Source organism: Mobula birostris, chromosome 20 (genome assembly GCF_030028105.1).
Source record: "Mobula birostris isolate sMobBir1 chromosome 20, sMobBir1.hap1, whole genome shotgun sequence".
Lineage (NCBI taxonomy): Eukaryota > Metazoa > Chordata > Chondrichthyes > Myliobatiformes > Myliobatidae > Mobula > Mobula birostris.
Window position 1 is genome coordinate 65,753,592 of NC_092389.1, and position 24,428 is coordinate 65,778,019.

The following is a 24,428-nucleotide window of genomic DNA, read 5'->3' on the forward strand; positions in this document are numbered from 1 at the left end:
TTTAAAACAATTTTCATTACAAAGAGGCTGTTTGAAGGTACATGGATATACAGAAATGGAATGTTACGAATGACATGCAGCAATCACTTTCGCCGGCGTGGTGGTATGCGTGGAAATGAGTGAGATTGCAGGAAGTCGCGTTACCTTGATCATACCAGGGAAAAGGATGTCACTGAGACGGTACAGATCATTCTGAAAGGGCTGGGTGAGCAGCCCGGGGTCGCGGTACTTATTTGGACTAACAATAGAGAGACAAGGTAACCCCACCATAGAAAACCTCTTCTCCTCATTCACCCTGTCTAATCCTTTCAACATTCGGTAGATTTCAATAAGACCCCAACGCATTCTTCTCCATCTCAGTGAGCCCCAAAGCTGCCAAACACTCCTGATAGGTTAACCCCTTAATTCCCGGAATCATCCTCACGAACTTCCTCTGGACTCTCTCCAATTGCAACACATCATTTCTGAAACTTTGAGCCCAAAGCTGCTGACAACACTTTATGGGCGGCCAGACTAGTGTCTGATAAAACCTCAGCATTATTTCCTTGTTTTTATATTCTACTCCCCTTGAAACGGATGGTATCATTGCATTTTTTTTCTTTACCACAGAGTCAAACTGTAAATTATCCTTCTGGAAGGCTTCCACGAGGACTCCCCTCTGCACCGCTGATGTTTGAATCTTCTCACCATTTATACAACAGTCCACGTTATTGTTACTTTTACTAAAATGCGATGTCTTACATTTCCCAACGCTGATTCATCTGCCTCTTCTTTTGCCAATTCTTCCAAATTGTCTAAGTGCTGCTGCAGTCGCATTGCTCCCTCAGCAGTACATACCCGTCACCTCTCTGCGTATCAACCGCAAACCTTGACAAAAAGCTACCAATGTCATTATCCGAATCATTGACAAGCAGTGTGAAAAGTAACAGTCCCAATACCGACCCTCAGGAACACCACTTGTCACTGGCAGTAGCCAGAAAGGGCCCGCTGTATTCCTACTCACCGTCTCCTCCATCGCCATTGCTCCATCCATACCATCATATGCCCTGCAACGCCATAGAATGTTATCTTGTTGAGCAGCTTCATGTGTGGCACCTTATCAAATGCCTTCTGAAAATCCAAGTAAATGTCATTCACTGCATCTCCTTTCTACATCCTGCTTGTTAAATTCTCGATGATCTCCAACAGATTTGTCAGACAAGATTTCCCCACAGAAATCAAGCAGACCTCGACTCATTTCATCATTAGGCTCTAAGTACCCCGTAGCCTCATCCTTAATAATAGACTCCAACACTTTCCCAACCACTGAGGTTGGGACGATGCCAGAACCAAGTAACTCTTGAAAGATAATGATCAACGCATCGATAATCTCTTCAGTACACTCACCTTGGACTCTGTGTTGTAGTCCAGCTGGTCTAGGTGACTTATCCACTTTAAGACCTTTGGGTTTGCATTGCACTTTTTCCTTTGTAAGAGCAGAGCCACTGTGTACTGCTTCCTGACACTCACGAACACGTGGCACACTGGTGTCTTCCACGTTCCAGACCGATTCGAAATAAACATTAAGTTCGTTTTACAAACAAGAGCAAACCTGCAGATGCTGGAAATCCAAGCTACACCTACTGGAGGAACTCAACAGGCCAGGCAACAGCTTTGGAAAAGAGTACATTCGATGTTCTGAGCCGACACCCTTTGACATTTTGTGTGTATTTCATTAAGTTCATCTGCCGTTTTTCAGTTCCCCATTACGACCCCAGTAGCATCATTTTACAATGACCCAATATCATCTCTCACCTCGCTTTTGTATTTTTTATATAACGAAAAACTTCCTGTATCCTGCTTTATATTATTGGATATCTGGACCTCATATTTCACCTTTTCCTTTTTTAAGGCTTCTTTAGTCCAGTTTTGTTGAATTTTAAAATATTCCTATTCATCCAATTTCCCATTCACTTTTGCTACTTAATATGTATTTTTTTTCCGAAGTTTTAGATTTGATCAGAAAGTCTTTCTTTACTTTTTTTTTTGATCGTATCCTCAGAATGGACTGCCCATTCCCTTTTCTTTTTGTATAATGTAATGTTTTTTCCTTCATTTAAAATTCAAAGTTTTTACTTTCCTCTTCATGAACTGATAAGAGAATTAGCTGATTTTTTAGTATATATTACATACTAGCTTAACACTATGTATCATTTCGATAATGTCTATTTCAATCTCTGTTTGTATTATTATTTGTATATTTTTGAGATAATTTTCCTCTTCTTTGTGTTGATGTTCCTTTTAAATCAATAAACAGATTACTAAAGAAAGAAGAAAGAAAACCTCTTCTTTCTATGGATCATATCTATCCAGCGCCTAGTGAATTACTCCCAGAAACTTCAACCATCTCTGCTCTGCCGTCATCGCATACAGTGTCCTACTCCAATCCACTTGGGCAAGGATCTCTCTATTCCATTGCGGTACTGATACATGTGACTTATGCTTCTCAAATTGTGGTTTGGATTCAATCATATTAGACTCATCGCCTCCTAAGGGTTCCTTTTGTCATGGTCCGATCCGTGAAGTCCGCATTCCGGTTCACGGTCCGATCCATTGACCCTTGCTCCAGGTTTTCCTGTATACCCTGTTTCTGTTCCTGTTGAGCACGAATTGAGGCAGCTGATTTTCGTTGGGGCTGGCTGCATAAATACCTCCAGAGACCAGGGCGTGGCTGCTGGGTTGTTCTTGTCCTTACTCCTTGTATCCCTTCCCCTGCCTTCTGTTTCCTCGCCTTGCATTGTCTGAAGCCTTGCCTTGCCTTGTCTTGCCGGTAACTCTCGCCTCGCCTGACATTCTTGTCTTGCCTTGCATTGCCTGAAGCCTTGCCTTCTCTTTCCGGTAACTCTCGCCTCGTCTCGCCCGAAGACTTGTGTTGGAGCCACCCTGTACCTAGCTCCATTCCTGTCCCTGACCTCCGCCGGGTGAGTCAGGCCGTCTAGCCGTTACCCCGCGGTTGGTTTTGTCCCTTCCTGCCCCTTGCCTCCATCAGGTAAGCCAGGCTGTATTGCCGTTACCCTGCGGTTGGTCCTGTCCCTTTCAGTCCCGTGCCTCCGTCGGGTAAGCCAGGCTGTATTGCCGTTACTCTGCGGTGGGTTCTGTCCCTTCCTGTACCTTGCCTCCGTCGAGTGGAGATCCGCGGCCTACCCCGGTGATCCGCGCCCTGCTCAGGAGGAGCTTCAAAACCCCAAGCCTCTAGCCTCGCCTCAAGTCTCTAGCCGAGCCTCGCCTCAAGTCTCTAGCGGAGCCTCGCCTCCAGTCTCCAGCCTCGCCTCGCCTCCAGTCTCCAGCCGAGCCTCGTCTCCAGTCTCTAGCCGAGCCTCGCCTCAAGTCTCTAGCCGAGTCTCGCCTCCAGTCTCCAGCCGAGCCTCGCCTCAAGTCTCTAGCCGAGCCTCGCCCCAAGCCTCGCGCCTCAAGTCTCAAGCTTCAAGCATCAAGTCTCTGGTCTCCGGCCTCGCCTCAGGCCTGAAGACTCCAGCTCGTCCTGCCTGCCAGCCAAGTCTCGTTCTTGCCCAGTTCAGGGGTCCGAGCCAGAGGCAAGATCTAGGTACTAGTTCCTTGTCCAGTCTCTGGCTCGGAGTCCAAGCCCGGGCTCCTAGCTCTTTTGTCCAGTCCTGTTCCGGGTTCCCGGTTTTCGTGTCCATGACCTTGCCATCAGCCTGTATCCTAGTCCTGTCCCCAGTACTTCAGTGTCTGTGTGTTGCACTTGGGTTCGTCCCGAGCCAAGCCCTTATGACACCTTTACATTCAGCTGCCTATAAGATACACAAACACCCAATCTAAGATAGAATTCTCCTGAATATGCTCAAGCAGAAACTGCTACAAAGAGCCATCTCGTAGGCATTCCAATAAACCCCTGTCTTGAGATCTGACACAAACCTGATTTTCCCAATCGATTTGAATATTGGACCCAAATACAACTGTGACATTACCGATTTTGCATGCCTTTTGAAGCTCAATACTGTGAATCAACTTAAAATCACACCCATAATGTTTTTAAACCGCAAGGATTGAACTGAAGACTGCGTTTGCTTTCATACAAGCTTATATGCTTGACACTGGTAAAACCTGCCCGCAAGAATATTGGTCACCGTCTGTTTCAAGTGAAACCCGTCACTTTTGTGCAGATCACGCCTGCCCCAGAAGACGCCCCAATTATCCCGAAATCTGAATGTCTGCCCTCTGCTCCAATTCTTCAGCCAGGCATTTATCTGCCACTTTATTCTATTCCTCTGCTCATTGTCGTGTGCGAAGACAACAATCCTGCTCCTCATCTGCCTTCCTAACTAACTGTATTCTGTTTTCAGGACCTCCTCCCTTTTCTACCTATGTCCTTGGCACCTATATGTGCAATGACTTCTGGGTGCACACCCTCCCTTTTCAGGATATTGTGGACGCGTTCAGAAACATATTGGACGCCGGCACCCGGGAAGCAACGGAATTTCTGTTTCTTTTCCGTGTCCACAGAATCACCTATCTGTCACAACGATAGAGACCCTTACAATTGCTGTCATCCGATTCAGTTGCAGAGGCACGGCAACTGTTGCTTTCCCCTGGTATTCGTCCACCCTCCCCCAAAAAAGTACTCAAAAAATGGAGTACTTACTGCAAACGGTACGGCTACAAGCTTGCTCTCCACTGTCCAACGTTATCACTTCCCTCCCCTGACGTTCACCCTTATTTCTGTCTCACGTAGGCAGAGGGTGACTACCTCCCTGTACAGTGGCATACAAAGGCTTGGGCACCCCTGGGCAAAATTTCTGTTACTGTGAATAGCTAAGCGAGTAAAAGATGACCTGATTTCCAAAAGGCATGAAGTTAAAGAAGACACATTCCTTTAACATTTCAAGCAAGATGTTTTTTATTTTTCTTTCCATCTTCTGCAGTTTCAAAATAACATGAAACAGGAGAAAGGATCGAAACAAAAGTTTGGGCACCGTGCTTGGCAGTACTTAGCAACATCCCCTTTGGCAAGTATCACAACTTGTAAATATTGTTTTGTAGCCAGATAAGACACCTTCAATTCTTGTTGGGGATTTTCACACATTCTTCCTTGCAAAGGGCTTCTAGTTCTGTGAGATTCTTGGGGCGCCTTGCATGCACTGCATTTTTGATGTCTATTCACAGATTCTCGATGATGTTCAGGTCGGGGGACTGTGGGGGCTATGGCAAAACCTACAGCTTACGCCTCCTGAGGTATGTTGTATCCACCCCCGTGCTTAACAGTTGGAGAGGTGTTCTTTTCATGAAATTCTGCACCCTTTTTTCTCCAAACATACTTCTGCTCATCTCGGCCAAAAAGTTATATTTTAACTTAATCAGTCCACAGGACTTGTTTCCAAACTAATGAAGTTAAAATAGAACGGGGGTGGATCGATCATGCTTTGGGCTTCAGTTACAGCCAGTGGCACGGGGAACATTTCACTGGCAGAAGGAAGAATGAATTCATTTAAATACCAGCAAATTCTGGAAGCAAACATCACATTGTCTGTAAAAAAAAAATGAAGACGAAAAGACAATGGCTTCTACAACAGGATATTGATCCAAAAACACACCTCAGAATCCACAAAGGACTACCTCAAGAGGCGCAAGCTGAAGGTTTTAAACATAGAACATAGAATAGTACAGCATATTACAGGCCAGCGGCCCACAATTTTGTGCCGACCCTCAAACCCTGCTTCCCATATAACCCCCCACCTTAAATTCTTTCATATACCTGTCTAGTAGTCTCATAAACTTCACGAGTGTATCTGCTTCCACCACTGACTCAGGCAGTGCATTCCACACACCAACCACTCTCTGAGTAAAACACCTTCCTCTAGTATCCCCCTTGAACTTCCCAGCCCTTACCTTAAAGCCATCTCCTCTTGTATTGAGCAGTAGTGCCCTGGGGAAGAGGCGCTGGCTATCCACTCTATATATTCCTCTTATTATCTTGTACACCTCTATCATGTCTCCTCTCATCGTCCTTCTCTCCAAACAGTATAGCCCTAGCTCCCTTAATCTCTGATCATAATCCATACCCTCTAAACAAGGCAGCGTCCTGGTAAATCTCCTCTGTAACCTTTCCAATGCTTCACATCCGTCCTATAGTGAGGTGACCAGAACTGGACACGGTACTCCAAGTGTGGCCTAACCAGAGTTTTATAGAGCTGCATCATTACATCGTGACTCTTAAACTCTATCCCTCGACTTATGAAAGCTAATAGTCCATAAGCTTTCTTAACTACCCTATCTACCTCTGAGGCAACATTCAGTGATCTGTGGACATGTACCCCCCGAACTCTCTGCTCCTCCACACTACCGAGTACCCTGCCATTTACTTTGTACTCTGCTTTTGAGTTTGTCTTTCCAAAGTGTACCACCTCACACTTCTCCAGGTTGAACTCTGCCAGTTCTCAACACAATTCTGCATCCTATCAATGTCTGTCTTCAATCTTCGACAATCCTCTACACTATCTACAACACCACCAAACTTTGTGTCGTCTGCAAACTTGCCAACCCACCCTTCTAACCCCACATCCAGATCGTTAATGAAAATCACGAAAAATAGAGGTCTCAGAACAAATCCTTGTGGGACACCACTAGTCACAATCCTCCAATCTGAATGTACTCCCGCCACCACGACCCTCTGCCTTCTTCAGGCAAGCCAATTCTGGATCCACCTGGATAAACGTCACTGGATCCCATGCCTTCTGACTTTCTGAATAAGCCTACCGTGTGGAACCTTGTCAAATGCCTTACTAAAATCCATATAGATCACATCCACTGCACTACCCTCAACTATATGCCTGGTCACCTCCTCAAAAAAATCTATCAGGCTTGTTAGACACTATCTGTCCTTGACAAAGACATGCCTACTGTCCCTGATCAGACCATGATTTTCTAAATGCCCATAGATCCTATCTCTAAGAATCTTTTCCAACGGCTTTCCCACCATGGACGTAAGGCTCACTGGTTTATAATTAACCGGACTATCCCTACTACCTTTTCTGAACAAGGGAACAACATTCTCCTCCCTCCAATCCTCCGATACCATTCCCTGGACAACGAGAACATAAAGATCCTAGCCAGAGGCTCAGCAATCTCTTCCCTCGCCTCATGGAGCAGCCTGGGGAATATTCCGTCATGCCCCGGGGACTTATCCGTCCTAATGTATTTTAACATCTCCAACACCTCCTGTCCCTTAATATATACATGCTCCAGAACATCAACCTCACTCATATTGTCCTCACCATCGTCAAGTTCCCTCTCATTGGTGAATACTGAAGAGAAGTATTCATTGAGGACGACCCTCACTTCCACAGCCTCCACGCACATCTTCCCACCTTTATCTCTAATCGGTCCTACCTTCACTCCTGTCATCCTTTTGTTCTTCACATAATTGGAAGAATGCCTTCAGGTTTTCCTTTACCCTACTCGCCAAAGCCTTCTCATGCCCCCTTCTTGCTCTTCTCAGCCCCTTCTTAAGCTCCTTTCTTGCATCCCTATATTCCTCAATAGACCCATCTGATCCTTGCTTCCTAAACCTCATGTATGCTGCCTTCTTCCACCTGACTAGATTTTCCACCTCACTTGTCACCCATGGCTCCTTCACCCTACCATTCTTTATCTTCCTCACAGGAAAAAATTATCCCTAACCTCCTGCAAGAGATCTCTAAACATCAACATCTCCATAGCATACTTCCCTGCAAAAACATCATCCCAATTCACACCCGCAAGTTCTAGCCTTATGGCCTCATAATTCGCCCTTCCCCAATTAAAAAGTTTCCTGTCCTCTCTGATTCTATCCTTTTCCATGATAATGCTAAAGACCAGGGAGTGGTTGCCACTGTCCCCCAGATGCTCACCCACTGAGAGATCTGTGAACTGACCCGGTTCATTACCTAGTCCTAGATCTAGTATGGCATTCCTCCTTGTCGGCCTGTCCACATACTGTGACAGCAATCCGTCCTGGACACACTTAACAAACTCAGCCCCATCTAAACCCTTGGAACTAATCAGGTGCCAATCAACATTAGGGAAGTTAAAGTCACCCATGATAACAACCCTGTTATTTTTGCACCTTTCCAAAATCTGCCTCCCAATCTGCTCCTCTGTATCTCTGCTACTACCAGGGGCCTATTGAATATCCCCAACAGAGTAACTGCTCCCTTCCTGTTCCTGACTTCCACCCATATTGACTCAAAAGAGGATTCTGCTACATTACCCAGCCTTTCTGTAGCTGTAATAGTATCCCCGACCAGTAATGCCACCCCCAACCCCTTTTCCGCCCTCTCTATCCCTTTTGAAGCACTGAAATCCAGGAATATTGAGAATCCATTCCTACCCTGGTGCCAGTCAAGTCTCTGTAATGGACACTGCATCATAATTCCATGTATGTATCCAAGCTCTCAGTTCATCACCTTTGTTCCTGATGCTTCTTGCATTGAGGTACACACACTTCAGCCCTTCTACCTTACTGTCTTTACACCGTTTATTCTGCTTCTCTTATCAAAGCTTCTCTATATGTTAGATCTGGCTTTACTCCATGCACTTCTTTCACTGCTCTATCACGCCAGGTCCCACCCCCCTTGCAAATTAGTTTAAACCCTACCGAACCATGCTAGCAAATCTACCTGCAAGGATATTGCTCCCCCTCGAGTTCATGTGCAACCCATCCAATCTGTACAGGTCCCACCTTCCCCAGAAGAGATCCCAATGATCTAATAATCTAAAACCCTGCTCCCTGCGCCACCTCCTCAGCCACGCATTCAACTGCCATCTCCTCCAATTCTTACCATCACTGTCACGTAGCACTGACAGCAATCCCGAGAACGCCACCCTTGAGGTCCTGTTCTTCAGCCTTCTGCCTAGTTCCCGAAACGCGCACTTCAGGACCTCATCCCTCTTCCTGCCTATGTCATTGGTCCCAACATGTATCACGACTTCTGGTTGCTTTCCCTCTCGTACCAGGATGTCATACACCAGGTCAGAGACATCCCGGACCCTGTCACCCGGGAGGCAACAAACCATGCGGGTGTCCTTCTCACGTCCACAAAATCTCCTGTCTGCTCCCCTGACTATAGAGTCTCCAATGACGACAGCTCTCCTCTTCTCCGTCCCACCTCTCTGCACCACAGGGTCAGACTCAGTGCCGGAGGCCCTGCCACCGTGGCTCACACCTGGTCGGTCGTCCGCGCCAACAGTATCAGGACGGTAAACTTATTATTCAGGGGAATGGCTACAGGGGTTCTCTGCACTACCTGTTTGCTCACCTTCACTTTTCCTCCTCTGACTGTCACCCAACGACCTGCTTCCGACAGCCTAGGTGTGACTACCTCCCTGTTTTGCCATGGCCTTCATAGTTCCCCGACCTAAACATCATCGAAAATCTGTGCATAGACCTCAAAAGAGCAAGACGGCCCAAGAATCCCACAGAACTAGAAGTCTTTTGCAAGGAAGAAATAGCGAAAGTCTCCCAAACAAGAATTGAAAGACATTTAACTGGCTGCAAAAAAAAAAAGTTTGCAAGCTGTGATACTTGCCAAAGGGGGTGCTGCTAACTACTGACCATGCAAGGTGCCCAAACATTTGCTTCCGGCCCTTTTCCTCTCCTATTACAGTATTTTGAAACTGTAAAAGATGGAAATGAAAAAGTAATTTTGATTAAAATATGAAAGAAATGTGTCGCCTTTAACTTTATGTCTTTTGGAAATCAGTTCATCTTTTACTCGCTTGCCTGTTCACGGTAACAGAAATTTTGATAAGGGGTGACCACACTTTTGCATGCCACTGTATACTGGAAAGTCGTACCAGTGATGGCACAGTCAGTCAGACTGGACTCGTCCAGTGGACATTGTTATTACAGGATCGGAAAGTCGTTGTTAACAGAGTTAATAGTACAAACATTCTCGCAGGCAATTTAACTTACCGGGTCAACCTCATGAGTGTCGGACGACAGTGGTACAAGTACAGAGTGGACCACTCAGTCCCATCTTAAAATCAGGAGAGGAAAGTAACGTCATTCGACCAGGAAGTTCCTATTTAAGGGCATTTTAAATTAGATTAGATTATGAGGACACGCAGTCCTCTTTTATTGTCATTTAGTAATGCATATTTGTTGCTGGATCATCATCAGTTCAGGATGGAGAGAGACTTACAGGAAGTGGTGTGTATGTGCAGGGTGAGGAAGGTGTAGAGATGGAAGGCGTTTCGATCACGTTACCTACAACAATGAGTGCACAAGCGGCAGAGTTTGCTGCTCAGCAATCCAGACAGATATCCTTCAGGAGCAATCACAAACTCAGATAGTGTGTGTGTTTGTAACAGTTTGACTGAATAGTTATCGTAATGGGAAGCGAGAGATTATGTCTGAGCAGATCGTACACAATTACCAGCAGAACACTTGTTGAAGAATTTATTTGAGATGACAAGAGGAAAAACTGATGGAGTAAGAAAGGTGAAGCTCACTTGAAGTCATTCTCGTCAGGGAACAGGAAGGCTGATGGGTTTGCCAAACTGAGAGCAAGATGTGGGAAAGGAACCCAGATATAGAGGGAATCACGGCACTGAAACCAGCAAACAGAAAGTCACGGTACAGCAACAGGACCAGCAGTTAGCGAAGGTACAGAGAGGACAGAATTCTGCAAACTTTCAGAAATATTCTGGAATACGGATACGGAATAGATTGTACTTAATAATGGTAGATTAATGCTGCCAGAAAGTGAAAGAAACCAGATGATGTATTGGCAGCAGGACACTTTTGGGCACACATAGAATTATGCAACAGTTGAAGAATCTGTGTTGGTGGCCAAAAAGGCGAAAAGATGTAGAACATGACAGAACTAATCGTGTGATTTGTGCCCAGCATAGCTCAGATTAAAGAGTCAAAATCTGGCCCGAGCCTTTGTGGCCCATCAGGCTGGTGCTTATGCCGGTTCCTGAGGCGTGAAGCGACTGAGAGTGCGAGACTCCCCCGTCCCCGGATAGGGCGCCAATCTATCGCGACGTTAACCCCAAGCATTTGCCGGTACCTATTTTCAGCTGGGTGGACTGGAACAGCGTGTGGTTTTGTGCCTTGTTCAAAAACACAATATGATGCTTTGTCCGAGACTCCAACCCACGACCTTCAGGTCATGAGCTCAACGCCCTAACCACTTGGCCACTCGCCACACATATAGCCAACATAATCCTGATAAAAACGTGGATAGATCACGTGGACCAGATGGACGGCATCCTATGGCTCTGATTGAGGTATCGGAAGAGATCGTGGAAACATTGATCCTTTAAAATTCAGAATATTCTGGAATGCATCCTGAGAACTGCAAAATTGCAAACTGCACACTTTCAGAAGGGAGGGAGGCAGAAGAAAAGAAATTATATGACAGTTAGCCTGACTAGCGGTTGGAAAGGGACTGATTTCTATTATTCAGGATGAGATTTCGGGGTACTTAGAGGCGCATGAGCAAATAGGTCAGTCAGCAGGGATTTCGAAACGGGGAATCTTTCCTGGCCGAAGTTCAAAGTGCATTTATTATCAAAGTGTGTGTCGATAATACAACCCTGAGATTCATCTTCCTGCAAACCCAAGAAACCCAAAAACTTAAGAAATCAGTGAACCAACGAAGGTAGCGAGAGAAAATAAAAACAGCTCATGAAAACAATAAAAGTGAGAAAATACAATTCAGAACGAAAGTGAGTCCACAGACACGAACTCTGGAGTAGCCGGAATAGGCCACAGCCTCGTTCTCATTTCACCACAGAGGCGATTAAACATCGCAGAGCAGCTTGTAGAACTAGCCTGACCCGCATCTCTGGTTTCAACACCTCGTGTTTTCAGTCCATCTGGACTGGCAGTTAAATCGTCCAAACTTCAGTTCGTTCCTTGCTCCTGAACCCTGGCACTACCGCTCTGGGTCTAAATCTCGCCGTCACGTTTCAGCCCGTAACCGAGCTTTCCATATCGGCCGGGTGCTTAGAGTGACCAAAGCTCGCTCGTGGTTTAGGTGGCTGGGCCTCTCTAGCTCTGCTCTGCTCTGACTTGCTTCATGTTCCTCAACCTCGCCGAGATATCACTTCTCACTCGTATGCTTCAATCCTCAACTCATCTTCACTTTCACTCACCTCTCCGTTGTTTGCGGTGATGAATAACCATAAATTCTACAAGTAAAATTATTATTAATAAAGCATTTAGTTGCAGTCGTCGTTTTATTGGCCGCCAGTAAGTCGTGGCTGAGCTTCATCAGCACCATTGCCAAATGAAATCGTTCAGGGAATAACAGGTAGGATTGACAAAGGAGAGTCAGTGCATGTTGTGCATTTGGATTTTGGCAAGGTGCCATACGTGAGGCTATTTAAAATAAGAGTCCATGGTAACACAGGAAAGGTACCAGAAAAGATTGGAGATTGGCTGAATGGTAGAAGGCAAAGAATTGGCATAGAGGAAGCCTTACTTGGTTGTCTGCAGTGACTAGTGGTGTGCTGCAGGGGTCGCTGTTGGGAGCGCTTCTTTTCACATTATATATTACTGATTTGGATGAAAGAATCAGCTTCGGGGCCACGTTTGCAGACGATAAGAAGGTAGGTGAAAAGTCTAAACTTGAAAATTACAAAGTTAATTTTATTGTCAAAGTACATACATGTCACCATATACAACTCTGAGATTCATTTTCTGATGGGCATGCTCAACAAATCCTTCGATCAATAAGCATAACACAATCAATGAAACACTACCCTACTTGGGTATTCATCTAGAAAACAACAAAATGAGCAAATTCAAACGTAAATAATAATAATAATGATAATAAATAAGCCGTAAATATCGAGAACATGCAATGAAGAGTCCCTGAGAGTGATTCCATTGGTTGTGCGAAACATTCAATGATGGGGCGAGTGAAGCAGAGTGAAGTTTTCCCCTTTGGTTCAGAGATTGATGGGTCAGGATGTTGGATCTGTTTATTTTCTGAACCCTACCGTTCTTCCGGGATCAGGAATGACATTCAGAATTAATCACATCTATAGTTCACTGCGGACTACAAACTGCTCTACTGCTTTCTGCCAGTGGGTGGGGATGAACTACCACATACTGAAAAGTGCAGGACCTTCTTAAATAGCACAAGTCTTACAAAAATACTATTTAACAACAAACAGTGTTTTCCAACAAGCTGTAAAATCTATTCCTGAAATGGAGGTGTGAGTTCAGAAGCTCCTGTACCTTCTTCCGGATGTCAGCAGGGCAAAGTGAGAATGACCAGGGTGGTGGGTGTCCCAGATAGAAACTGCTTTCCGTGACAATGTTTCATGTAGATGTGCTGACTGTGGGAGAGGGCTTTATCGGTGACAATGTTTCATGTAGATGTGCTGACTGGGGAGAGGGCTTTACCCATGACAATGTTTCATGTAGATGTGCTGACTGGGAGAAAGGGCTTTACCCGTGACAATCTTTCATGTAGCTCTACTGACTGGGGAAGAGGGATTTACTGTGATTTGGATGAAAGAATCGGCTTTGGGACCACGTTTGCAGACGATAAGAAGATCGGTGAAAAGTCTAAAGTTAAAAAGAACACAGTTAATTTTATTATCAAAGTACATACATGTCACCATTTACAACTCTGAGATTCACTTTCTGATGGGCATGTTCAACACATCCATAGAATAATAAGAATAACACAACGAATGAAACACTACTATACTTGGTATTCATCGAGAAGGCAGAAAATTACAAAATGAGCGAATATAAACGTAATGGCCCCTGTATCTGGCGACTCTGCAGATGCTCTCCCGAGCAAACTGCCCTCCACACTATCCTATACCCGAGAAAACCTTCTGAACCTCCAATCTGCTACATCTAGTAATACCAGCAACACCCTGACGAAGCTACCCAGCTGGAGATCACCGACGCGCCAGAATTGCTTCTTCAACTCCGGTCCGCAACTGGACCCGACCAGCGAGGTCTGGTCCGAGGCCCACCACGTTCCCGGAGACCCGCTGCCCGCTACTGTGCCGGAGAGCTTGGAGACGCGGTCCATTCCAAGCAGCACCTCTCCGGAGCAGACGATCACACAGAAGTGACGTCGGAGACCTCAAGTGTCCCAGATATTTTCCCACTCCGACCACCGTAGAGCCCCGTTGGTGCCCATCCATAGCTGCCGGAAGTGAGGCCAACGCCGCCGACCTCGGAAATCGAGCCCAAGGCTTGGCTGGAGCGGAGGCCTCCGCATCTGTGACTCAGCTCACGGACTTGTTTCAGCCGGCAGCCCGGCCCTCTGGGGCTGAGTGTCGGCTCCGGAGCCCGATTCAGCCGGCAGCCCGGTCCTCCGGGATTAAGTGTCGGCTTCGGGGCCCGACCTGATCGACAACCCCGGCCCTCGGCAGCTGGAGGTGGCAGCGGTGCCTCCCCTGTCACTCGGCCCAAACGGAGCGCCCGACGACGCAACCCACCGATTGATCCCCGCGGGACACGTCCACCAACGTCAAAGAGCTGCTAACAACACACTGCATCGATGGAAACCTGGAAAGATGCACTAGTTACCGAGGAAGCGTGGGAGAAGAGCAGGGCTGCTGGTCAGATTGAAGCTGAGAGGCTTCGGGGTCCCTATGCCCACCATCCTACTAGCTAATGTGCAAGCCATAGAGAACAAGGTGGATGATCTTAAAGGGAGACTCACCTACTGCAGGGAGATGCAGAACTGCTGTGTATTCTGTTTCACCGAGACCTGGCTCTCCCCTGCCACCCCCGACTGTGCCATCCAACCGGAGGGATTTTCAATCCATCGGATGGACCGCACGGCATCTTCGGGCAAGACGAGGGGAGGTGGTGTCTGCCTACTGATCAACACTGCGTGGTGCTTGGACACAGTGGCACTGACAAGCTCTTGCAGCCCAGACCTGGAACATCTGTCGGTGAAGTGTCGTCCCTACCAACTGCCACAGGAATTCACCTCGATCATACTTGACAGCGGTCTACATCCACCCACCCTCGACCCCGCCGCCCCAAGACGGACGTGGAGTGTGCTCGGAACACACTGTATGCCGACATCAGTGAAGTTGAGACCAGGTATCCGGAGGCTTTGCTCGTTACAGCCGGGGACTTTAACCAAGCCAACCTCAGAAAGGCGCTGCCAAAGTTATACCAACATGTCTCCTGCCCTACTAGAGGCCCGAATATACTTGACCACTGCCACACAGCAGTCAAGGACGCCTACCGTTCCGTCCCACGACCTCACTTCGAAAAATCGGACCATCAGGCCGGATTTCTCCTCCCGACGTAAAAACAGAAACTGAAGCGGGAGGTCACTGTGGCAAAAGTGGTGTCGCCTTGGAGAGAGGAAATGGATGAGGCCCCCCGTGACTACTTTCAATCGGTGAACTAGTTAGAATTCAAGGACTCGGCAGCTAACCTCGATGAGTATGCCTCAGCTGTCACGGACTTTATCTGGAACTGCACAGAGGACTGAGTGTATCGCAAGACGATCTGAGTATTCCCCAACCGGAAACTTTGGATGAATTATGAGGTTCAGTCCCCTTTGAAGCCTAGCGCTGCGGCTTTTAGGTCCGGGGATACTAGTCGCTACACGAAATCCAGGCGTGGTCACCTCAAAGCCATTAAGGGCGCCAAGAGGCAATATCGAGCCAAGTTGAAAGCCCAGGCTAACCAGAGGGATGCCAGTAGACTCTGGCAGGGTCTAAATGAGATCACTGGGCGCAAGGAAAAGGATGGAAATATCAATAACTGTTGCGCTTCTCTTCCTGACGAACTTAACGTATTCTACGCAAGATTTGAACAGAAGAGAAGCGTCCCGCTCCCTCCGGATGAACCGGACCTGGTGGCATCGAGATTCATCGTCACCGAGGAGGACGTTAGAAGGGCCTTCCTGAAGATAAATCCAAGGAAGGCGAAAGGCCCAGATTGCGTCCCGGGACGGGTTCTCCGGGCCTGTGCAATCGAGTTAGCTGGAGTGTTTGCTGACATCTTCAACTGCTCCCTGCTTCAGTCTAAGATCCCCTCGTGTTATAAGAAGGCAACGATAATCCCTGTGCCGAAGAAGAGCAAGGTGGCATGCCTGAATGACTATCAACATGTGTCTCTGACATCAATTGCTATGAAGCACTTCGAGCCATTGGTTATGGCACACATCAACCACAGCCTACCGGTCAACGTCGATACTTTGCAATTCGCCTGCCAGAGCAACAGGTCAACGGCAGATGCTATCTGTCTGGCCCTAAATTCCTCCTTACAACACCTGGAGAATAAAGACTCATATGGCACTGAGCCTGGTGCTGTTGTGCAGGAGGGAAGGAGAGAGAAGAGGAATGCAGTAGTCATAGGGGATTCCATAGTCAGGGGAACAGACAGAAGATTTTATGAGCCTGATAGAGATACCCGCATGGTGTGTTGCCTCCCAGGTTCCAGGTTACGGGATGTCTCGGATCGGGTCCTGAATATTCTAAAGGGGGAGGGTGAGCAGCCAGTTGTCTTGGTACATGTTGGTAACAATGACATAGATAGGACAAAGGAGGAGGTCCTGAAGAGAGATTTCCAGGAGCTAGGAAGGAAACTGAGAAACAGGACCTCCCAGGGTACTAATCTCGGGATTGCTACCTGTGCCACGTGCTAGCGAGGGCAAGAGTAGTCGGATCAGGCAGATGAATGCGTGGCTGAGGGACTGGTGCAGGGGGCAGAGCTTCAGATTCTTGGATCATTGGGATCTCTTCTGGAGGAAGTGTGACCTGTTCAAAATGGACAAGTTACACCTGAACCCGAAGCCGACCAATATCTTGCCGGGAAGGTTTAATAGAGCTGTTAGGGAGGGTTTAAACTAATGTGGCAGGGGGATGGAAACCGGAATGATAGAGCGGAGGAAGGGGCAAACATAAATAAATCTAAGACAGTGAACAGTAAAGATGTCAGGAAAGACAGGCAGATGATAGGGCAAATATGTAGCTATTGGGAGTAGTTGCAGTGAAATCAAAGCGAAAAGTACCAAATACTGGTCTTAAGGTGTAATACTTAAATGCACGCAGCATAAGGAGTAAGGTGGATGATCTTGTCGTACAGCTACAGATTGGCAGGTATGATATTGTGGCCATCACTGAGACGTGGCTAAAGGATGCATATCTCTGGGAGCCGAACGACCAAGGATACACGGTGTATCGGAAGGATAGGAAGGTAGGTAGAGGGGGAGGCGTGGATTTATTGGTAAGAAATGATATTAAATCATTAGAAAGAGGTGATATAGGATCGGAAGGTGCAGAATCTTTATGGGTTGAGCTAAGAAATCGCAGGGGTAAAAGGACCCTGATGGCAGTTATTTATAGGCCTCCAAACAGCTGCAGGGATGTGGACTACAAATTACAACAGGAAATAGAAAACGCTTGTCAGAAGGGCAGTGTTATGATAATTGTGGGGGATTTTAACATTCCAGTGGATTGGGAAAGTCAGGTCGGCACTGAATGTCAAGAGAGAGAATTTATAGAATGTCTACGAGATGGCTTTTTAGAACAGCTTGTTGTTGAGCCCACTAGGGGATCGGCTGTACTGGATTGGGTATTGTGTAATGAACCGGAGGTGATTAGAGAGACTGAGGTGAAGGAACCCTTAGGAGACAGTGATCATAACATGATTGAATTCACTGTGAAATTTGAGAAAGAGAAGCCGAAATCTGATGTGTCGGTATTTCAGTGGAGTAAAGGAAATCACGGTGGCATGAGAGAGGAACTGGTCAAAGTTGACTGGAAAGGGACACTGGCGGGAAGGACGGCAGAGCAGCAGTAGCTAGAGTTTATGCGAGAAGTGAGGAATGTGCAAGACAGGTATATTCCAAAAAAGAAGAAATGTTCGAATGGAAAAAGGATGCAACCGTGGTTGACAAGAGAAATCAAAACCAAAGTTAAAGCAAAGCAGAGGGCATACAAGGAAGCAAAAATAGTGGGAAGACGGACGATTGGGATGATTTTAAAGCTTACAAAAGGAAACTAAGAAGGTCATTAAGAAAGAAAAGATGAACTATGAAAGGAAGCTAGCAAATAATATCAAAGGGGATACTGAAAGCTTTTTCAAGAATATAAAGAGTAAAAGAAAGGTGAGAGTAGATATAGGACCGATAGAAAATGATGCTGGAGAATTGTAATGGGAGATGAGGAGATGGCAGAGGAACTGAACGAGTATTTTGCATCAGTCTTCACTGAGGAAGACATCAGCAGTATACTGGACGCTCAAGGGTGGCAGGGAAGAGAAATGTGCGCAGTCACAATTATGACAGAGAAAGTACTCAGGAAGCTGAATAGTCTAAAGGTAGATAAATCTCCCGGACCAGATGGAATGCACTCCCGTGTTCTGAAGGAAGTAGCTGTGGAGATTGCGGAGGCATTAGCGATGATCTTTCAAAAGTCGATAGATTCTGGCATGATTCCGGAGGACTGGAAGATTGTAAATGTCACGCCGCTATTTAAGAAGAGGGCACAGAAGCAAAAAGGAAATTACAGACCTGTTAGCTTTACATCGGTGGTTGGGAAGTTGTTGGGGTCGATTGTCAAGGATGAGGTTGCAGAGTACCTGGAGGCATATGACAAGATAGGCAGAACTCAGCATGGATTCCTTAAAGGAAAATCCTGCCTGACAAACCTATTACAATTTTTTGAGGAAATTACAAGTAGACTAGACAAGGGAGATGCAGCCGATGTTGTATATTTGGATTTTCAGAAGGCCTTTGACAAGGTACCACACATGAGGCTACTTAACAAGATAAGAGCCCATGGAATTACGGGAAAGTTACATACGTGGATAGAGCGTTGGCTAATTGTCAGGAAACAGAGAGTGGGAATAAAGGGATCCTATTCTGGTTGGCTGCCGGTTACCAGTGGTGTTCCACAGGGGTCCGTGTTGGGGCCGCTTCTTTTTTACATTGTACATCAACGATTTGGATTGTGGAATAGATGGCTTTGTGGCTAAGTTTGCTGACGATACGAAGATAGGTGGCGGGGCCGGTAGTGCTGAGGAAACGGAGAGTCTGCATAGAGACTTGGATAGATTGGAAGAATGGGCAAAGAAGTGGCAAATGAAATACAATGTTGGAAAGGATACGGTTATGCACTTTGGCAGAAGAAATAAACGGGCAGACTATTATTTAATGGGGAAAGAATTCAAGTTCTGAGATGCAACGGGACTTGGGAGTCCTCGTACAGGATACCCTTAAGGATAACCTCCAGGTTGAGTCGGTAGTGAAGAAGACGAATGCAATGTTGGCATTCATTTCTAGAGGAATAGAGTATGGGAGCAGGGATGTGATGTTGAGGCTCTATAAGGCGCTGGTGAAACCTTACTTGGAGTACTGTGGGAAGTTTTGGTCTCCTTATTTCAGAATGGATGTGCTGACGTTGGAGAGGGTACAGAGAAGTTTCACTGGAATGATTCCGGGAATGAGACGATTAACATATGAGGAACGTTTGTCCGCTCTTGGACTGTATTCCTTGGAGTTTAGAAGAATGAGGGGGGACATCATAGAAAAAAATCGAATGTTGAAAGGCATGGACAGAGCGGATGTGGCAAAATTATTTCCCATGATGGGGGAGTCAGGTACGAGAGGTCATGACTTAAGGATTGAAGGGCGCCCATTCAGAACAGAAATGTGAAGAATGTTTTTTATCCGGAGGGTGGTGAATCTATGTAATTTGTTGCCACGGGCAGTAGTGAAGACCAAGTCATTGGGTGTATTTAAGGCAGAGATTGATGGGTATCTGAGTAGCCAGGGCATCAAAGGTTATGGTGAGAAGGCGGGGGAGTGGGAATAAATGGGGGAATGGATCAGCTCATGATAAAATGGCGAAGCAGACTCGATGGGCCGAATGGTCTTCTTCTGCCCCTTTGTCTTATGGTATTATAGTATTATGGTCTTAATTTGATTTTGCCTGTCCATACTTTTACCGATGTCTACCTTCGTGTCTAATCCTTCATTTAACTGACCTGGTATTCCGATTCCCTGCCCCCTGCAAAACGAGTTTATACCCTCCTCAGTAGCATTAGCAAACCTCCCGGCCAACATATTACTTCCCCTGCAGTTCATGTACAACAGGTCCCCTTTCGAAAGGTCACTCCTTGCACAGAAAAAGGTTCAAATGATCCAAGCTTGGAACCCTGCACCCTGCACCATCTCCTCTGTCACTCATTCATTTGTGCCATCATCCTGTTCCTACATGCACAGGCCCATGGCACCGGGAGTAATCCAGAAATTGCTGCCTTGGAGGTCCTTCTCTTCATCCTCTATCGTAACTTTATACACTCCGTCTGTAGAACTTCTTCCACTTTTTTGACAATGACATTGGTGCTAATATGCACCACGACCTCTGGCTGTTTACTCTTCCCCTTGAGAATATCCCGCAGCCGCTCTGGTACATCTGGACCCAGGCACCCGGGAGGCAACACAGCATCCTGGAGTCTCTTTTGCGGCCACAATATCTCCTGTTTGTACCCCTAATTATCAAGTCCTCTGCAACTCATGCACTGCCTGACTTTACCCTTCCCTGCCACAGGGGAACCACTAGGGTTTCTTCATCTCATTTTGAACTTTAAAAAATCATAGAATCAGGTACAGGCAAAAGTTATCAAAAGAGTTTGTGGACCCAGGCTGACTGTCGAATAGAATGCGGCCATACCGGTTTCCTTCCAGAGACCAAATGCGAGCTGGATGGTGCATTCGCTGGACGTTAGATATTTCTTAGTGTACATGGGAGACAGGAGGAAAGAGGCGATATGAGACAGGGGAGTTATCGTGGATAGGTTCAGGGCCATATCCATGACAGGTATGTCCTTGCAGAGAGACAGTCCAAGTTTGGTCAAGGATGAGGAGCAGCAAGAGCCAAATGCCTGATTCTGGGAGCAACTCTGATCGATCCCAGGACTAGTGGAGTTGTTAGATTGTGGCTGGGTGGGAATATTTCACTGGAAACGTGATCACACCCACAAATTGCCGTACTACCATTGTGTTCTGTCCTGGGTCTGTGGAGGAGCTCTGGGTGGAACTGGAATTATTCCTTATTTCTGACTGCACCGGTTTCCTTTCAGTGACCAAAGGCAAGTTGGATGGTGTGTTCATTGGCCACAAAATACAGTCAGATGTGTACATGGGTGACAGAAGGAAAGAGGCTGGACAATGTGTCAGTTGAGGAACAAAGGCATCGATTTAAATAGGTAATACATGTATTGCAGGAAATGTTCATACCCAAGGTCAGGAGATGCAAAAATAGAGCAATGGATCAACTAAATGGACGAGCAAAGATTTATAAAAATATTGAAGAAAAGACAACTAAGTAAGGAGTACAGAAAAATAGTAATACATTTTAACCATAGGGGATATGAAAATATGAGAGGTATAGTCAAGTGGGAAATTCTGATTGCCAAAGGCAGGTTGAGAAGGAGATTGCTGATAACATCAAGAATGACCCCAAGAGATTCTGTCAATACTTCAGTCATGAAAGAAATGCTAAATAGAAATTTAAGTGTATTAGAAATAACAGTGGAGTGTTAAGTTATGCAGAGAAGGACATAACGGATACTCTTACCTCTTATTTTTCTAAAGTGTTCACCTGCAAAGATGTTAAAAATAAAATTGCTTAAGCTGATTCAGAGATCTTAGTAAGTAAGGTCCTGCTTCAGCTGAAAAGGTTGGAAGTGAATAAATCTCAGTGTCGGACAACATATATCCAAGGATACTTAAAGAAGTCTATAATTAAAAATACAAACACAAAATAAGATTTTTTTCAAAACTCTGTGAAGATTGATGAGGTCTTTAAGGACTTGAAATGGCCGAAAATTTTCCTGGTATCTAAGAGGGGTGACAGCACTGACCCTTTTAACTACTTACCAGTAAGCTTAACGTGCATCGTGGGTAAGATAAGGGTAACATTAATGAAGACCGAGTTGGAAAAGCATCTGATAAGAACAAGGATGCAGCAAGTGGGAGTAAAAGAAACCCTTTCCGGATGACTGCCAGTGACTAGTGGTGTTCCCCAGGGATTGGTGTTGGGACCACCACCTTTTGCTGTATGTAAATGGTTTAGATGATGAAATAGATGGATCGGTTGCCACGTTTGCAGATGATTTGAATCGTTGGAGGGACAGATAGTGTTGAAGAAACAGGCAGGATGCAGAAGCGCTTAGATTAGCAGAAAGGGCAAGGAAGTGGCAAATTAAATATAATGTTGGAAAATGCACTGTCATGCATTTTGGTGGTGGTGATAAATGTGCAGACTATTTTCGAAAAGGGGAGAAAATTTAAAAATCTGAGAAGCAAAGGGACTTTGGAGTCATTGTGCGCAACACCCTAAGTGTTAATTTGGAGATTGAGTTGGTCGTGAGGAAGACAAATGCAATGTGAGCATTCATTTCAGAGGTCGAGAATACTAGAGCAGGGATGTGATGCTGAGACCTCACCTTGAGTATTGTGTACAGTTTTGTGCTCCTCGTCTCAGAAACGATGTGCTGACATTGGAAAGGATTCAGAGGAAGTTCACAAGGATGATTCCAGGAATGAAAGGGTTATCATACGAAGAACACTTGATGACTCTGGGTCTGTGCTCACTGGAATTCAGAAGGAGAGAGACGTTCTCATTGAAACCTTTCGAGTGTTGAAAGGCAGAGACAGAGTGGACGTGGAAAGGATGTTTCCCATGGTGGGAGAGTCCTAGACAAGAGGGCACAGACTCAGGATAGAGGGGTGTCAATGCAAAACAGAGATGTGGAGATATTTCCTTAGCCAGAGGGTGGTGAATTTGTGGAATGTTTTCCACGTGCAGCTGTGGGGGCCAGGTCGCTGGGTGTATCTAAGGTAGAGATTGATAGGTTCTTGATTGGACATGGCATCAAAGCTGAGGGGGAAACGACCTGGAAAAGGATTTGAGCAGGCAAAAGAAAGGATGAGTCAGCACTGAATGTTGGAGCAGACTCGATGGGCCAAATGGCCTAGTTCCGATCCTATGTCTTATATTTTTATGGTCTTCTGTTAGCAGAAAGGCAGCGTGGGGTCAGAAAGGGGAAATCAGGTTTGACTACTATGTTGCAGGTCTATGAAGAGGGAACTAAAATTTGTGATAACATTAAAGAAGTGATATCATTTACTTGGGCTTCAGAAGGATTTTGGAAAGGTACCCGAGAAGCGGTTAATATTCAAATTACAGGAGGTAGCGATTCAGGGTATGGATGTCAATGTGTGCAGAATTGGCTTAAAAACAGAAAGGAAAGAGTTATGGAGAGAGGATCATTTTCACTCCCGGAGGATGTTAAAAGTGGGGTTCCGCAGGAATCAGTTTTGGATAAGCACAGAACTAATAAACTCGTTACGTTTGCAGCTGACGCAAAATTACAGAGATGGGCTAATAATATTCAAGCAGCAGAATCGATGCAGGTAGATCTAAACAAAATCCTGATGTGGACAGATAAATGACGGGTGAAATTTAATGTAAGAAAATGTAAATTATTACATATAGGAAGTAGAGGTATTAGATATAAAGATACAATGGGGGTCTTCAATAAGAGAGTGCATTGCATGGGAAGGATTTGAGTCTCCTGGAATACATCACTATCAACATCTAGGCAATGCACTGAAGCAATTCGGAAGGCTGATATAATGTCGGGCTATATAATGCGCTCAGAGGAGTACAGAGCTAGGAACGTCTCCTTAAGCTGTTTCATGCATTTGTGAGGCCACGCCTTGAGAATGTGTACAATTCTGATCTCTATATTTTGTAAGGGATGTGAAGGCACTGGAAAGAGAGCAGGGAAGGGTGACGACCCTCATTGCAGGACTGCAGGGTGTGAGCTATGCAGAAAGATTGAGAGAATTAAATCTGTTTGGCCTAAGTTGACATATAATGAGAGGAGATATGATGGGAGTGTTCAGAATGATTAAGCGTAGATGTGAGTAGGATACCAACTGCTAATCAAAACTAATCCATCAGTTTGTCAATCGGCTTCTCTCCTCCCCCCCCCCTTTCTCTCTCTCTTTCTCACTCCTCTCTCTCCTCTCCCTCTCTCTCTCTCTCTCTCTCTCTCTCTTTCTCACTCCTCTCTCTCTCTCTCTCTCTCTCTCTCTCCTCCTTCTCTCCCTCCCCCCACCTCCCTCTCTCCCCCCCTCCCCCTCTCCTCCTCCCTCTCTCTCTCCCCTCCTTCTCTCTCTCCCTTTCCCTCTCTCTGTTCACTCCCTCTCTCCCCTCTCCCTCTCTCTTCCCATCCCTCTCTCTCTTCTCTTCCCTTTCTCTTCCCCCTCTCTCTCTCTTCCCTCTCTGCCTCTCCCCCCTCTCCCTTCCCCTCTCGTTCTCTCTCTTCCCTCTCTCTTTCTCTTCTCCCTCTCCCTTCGTCTCTCTCTCGCTCTCTCTCTTCCCCCTCTATCTTTCGCTTCCTTCTCTCTCTCTTACCCCTC

The 24,428-nt window shown here is 46.1% G+C and overlaps 2 protein-coding genes across 2 annotated transcripts in view; both read left to right on the top strand.

Annotated features, from left to right (window-relative positions):
* The window catches only part of LOC140185051 (uncharacterized), a 783,302-nt gene that overhangs the window by 260,489 nt on the left and 498,385 nt on the right, over nt 1-24,428 (top strand). The gene's annotated exons all lie outside the window — the stretch shown is intronic.
* The window catches only part of LOC140185492 (uncharacterized), a 37,864-nt gene that overhangs the window by 8,400 nt on the left and 5,036 nt on the right, over nt 1-24,428 (top strand). Inside the window, exons 3-5 of the mRNA XM_072238826.1 lie at nt 5,164-5,232; nt 13,869-14,084; nt 14,267-14,478. Coding sequence (XP_072094927.1) covers nt 5,164-5,232; nt 13,869-14,084; nt 14,267-14,478 — 497 coding nt within the window. The remainder of the gene's footprint in view (nt 1-5,163; nt 5,233-13,868; nt 14,085-14,266; nt 14,479-24,428) is intronic.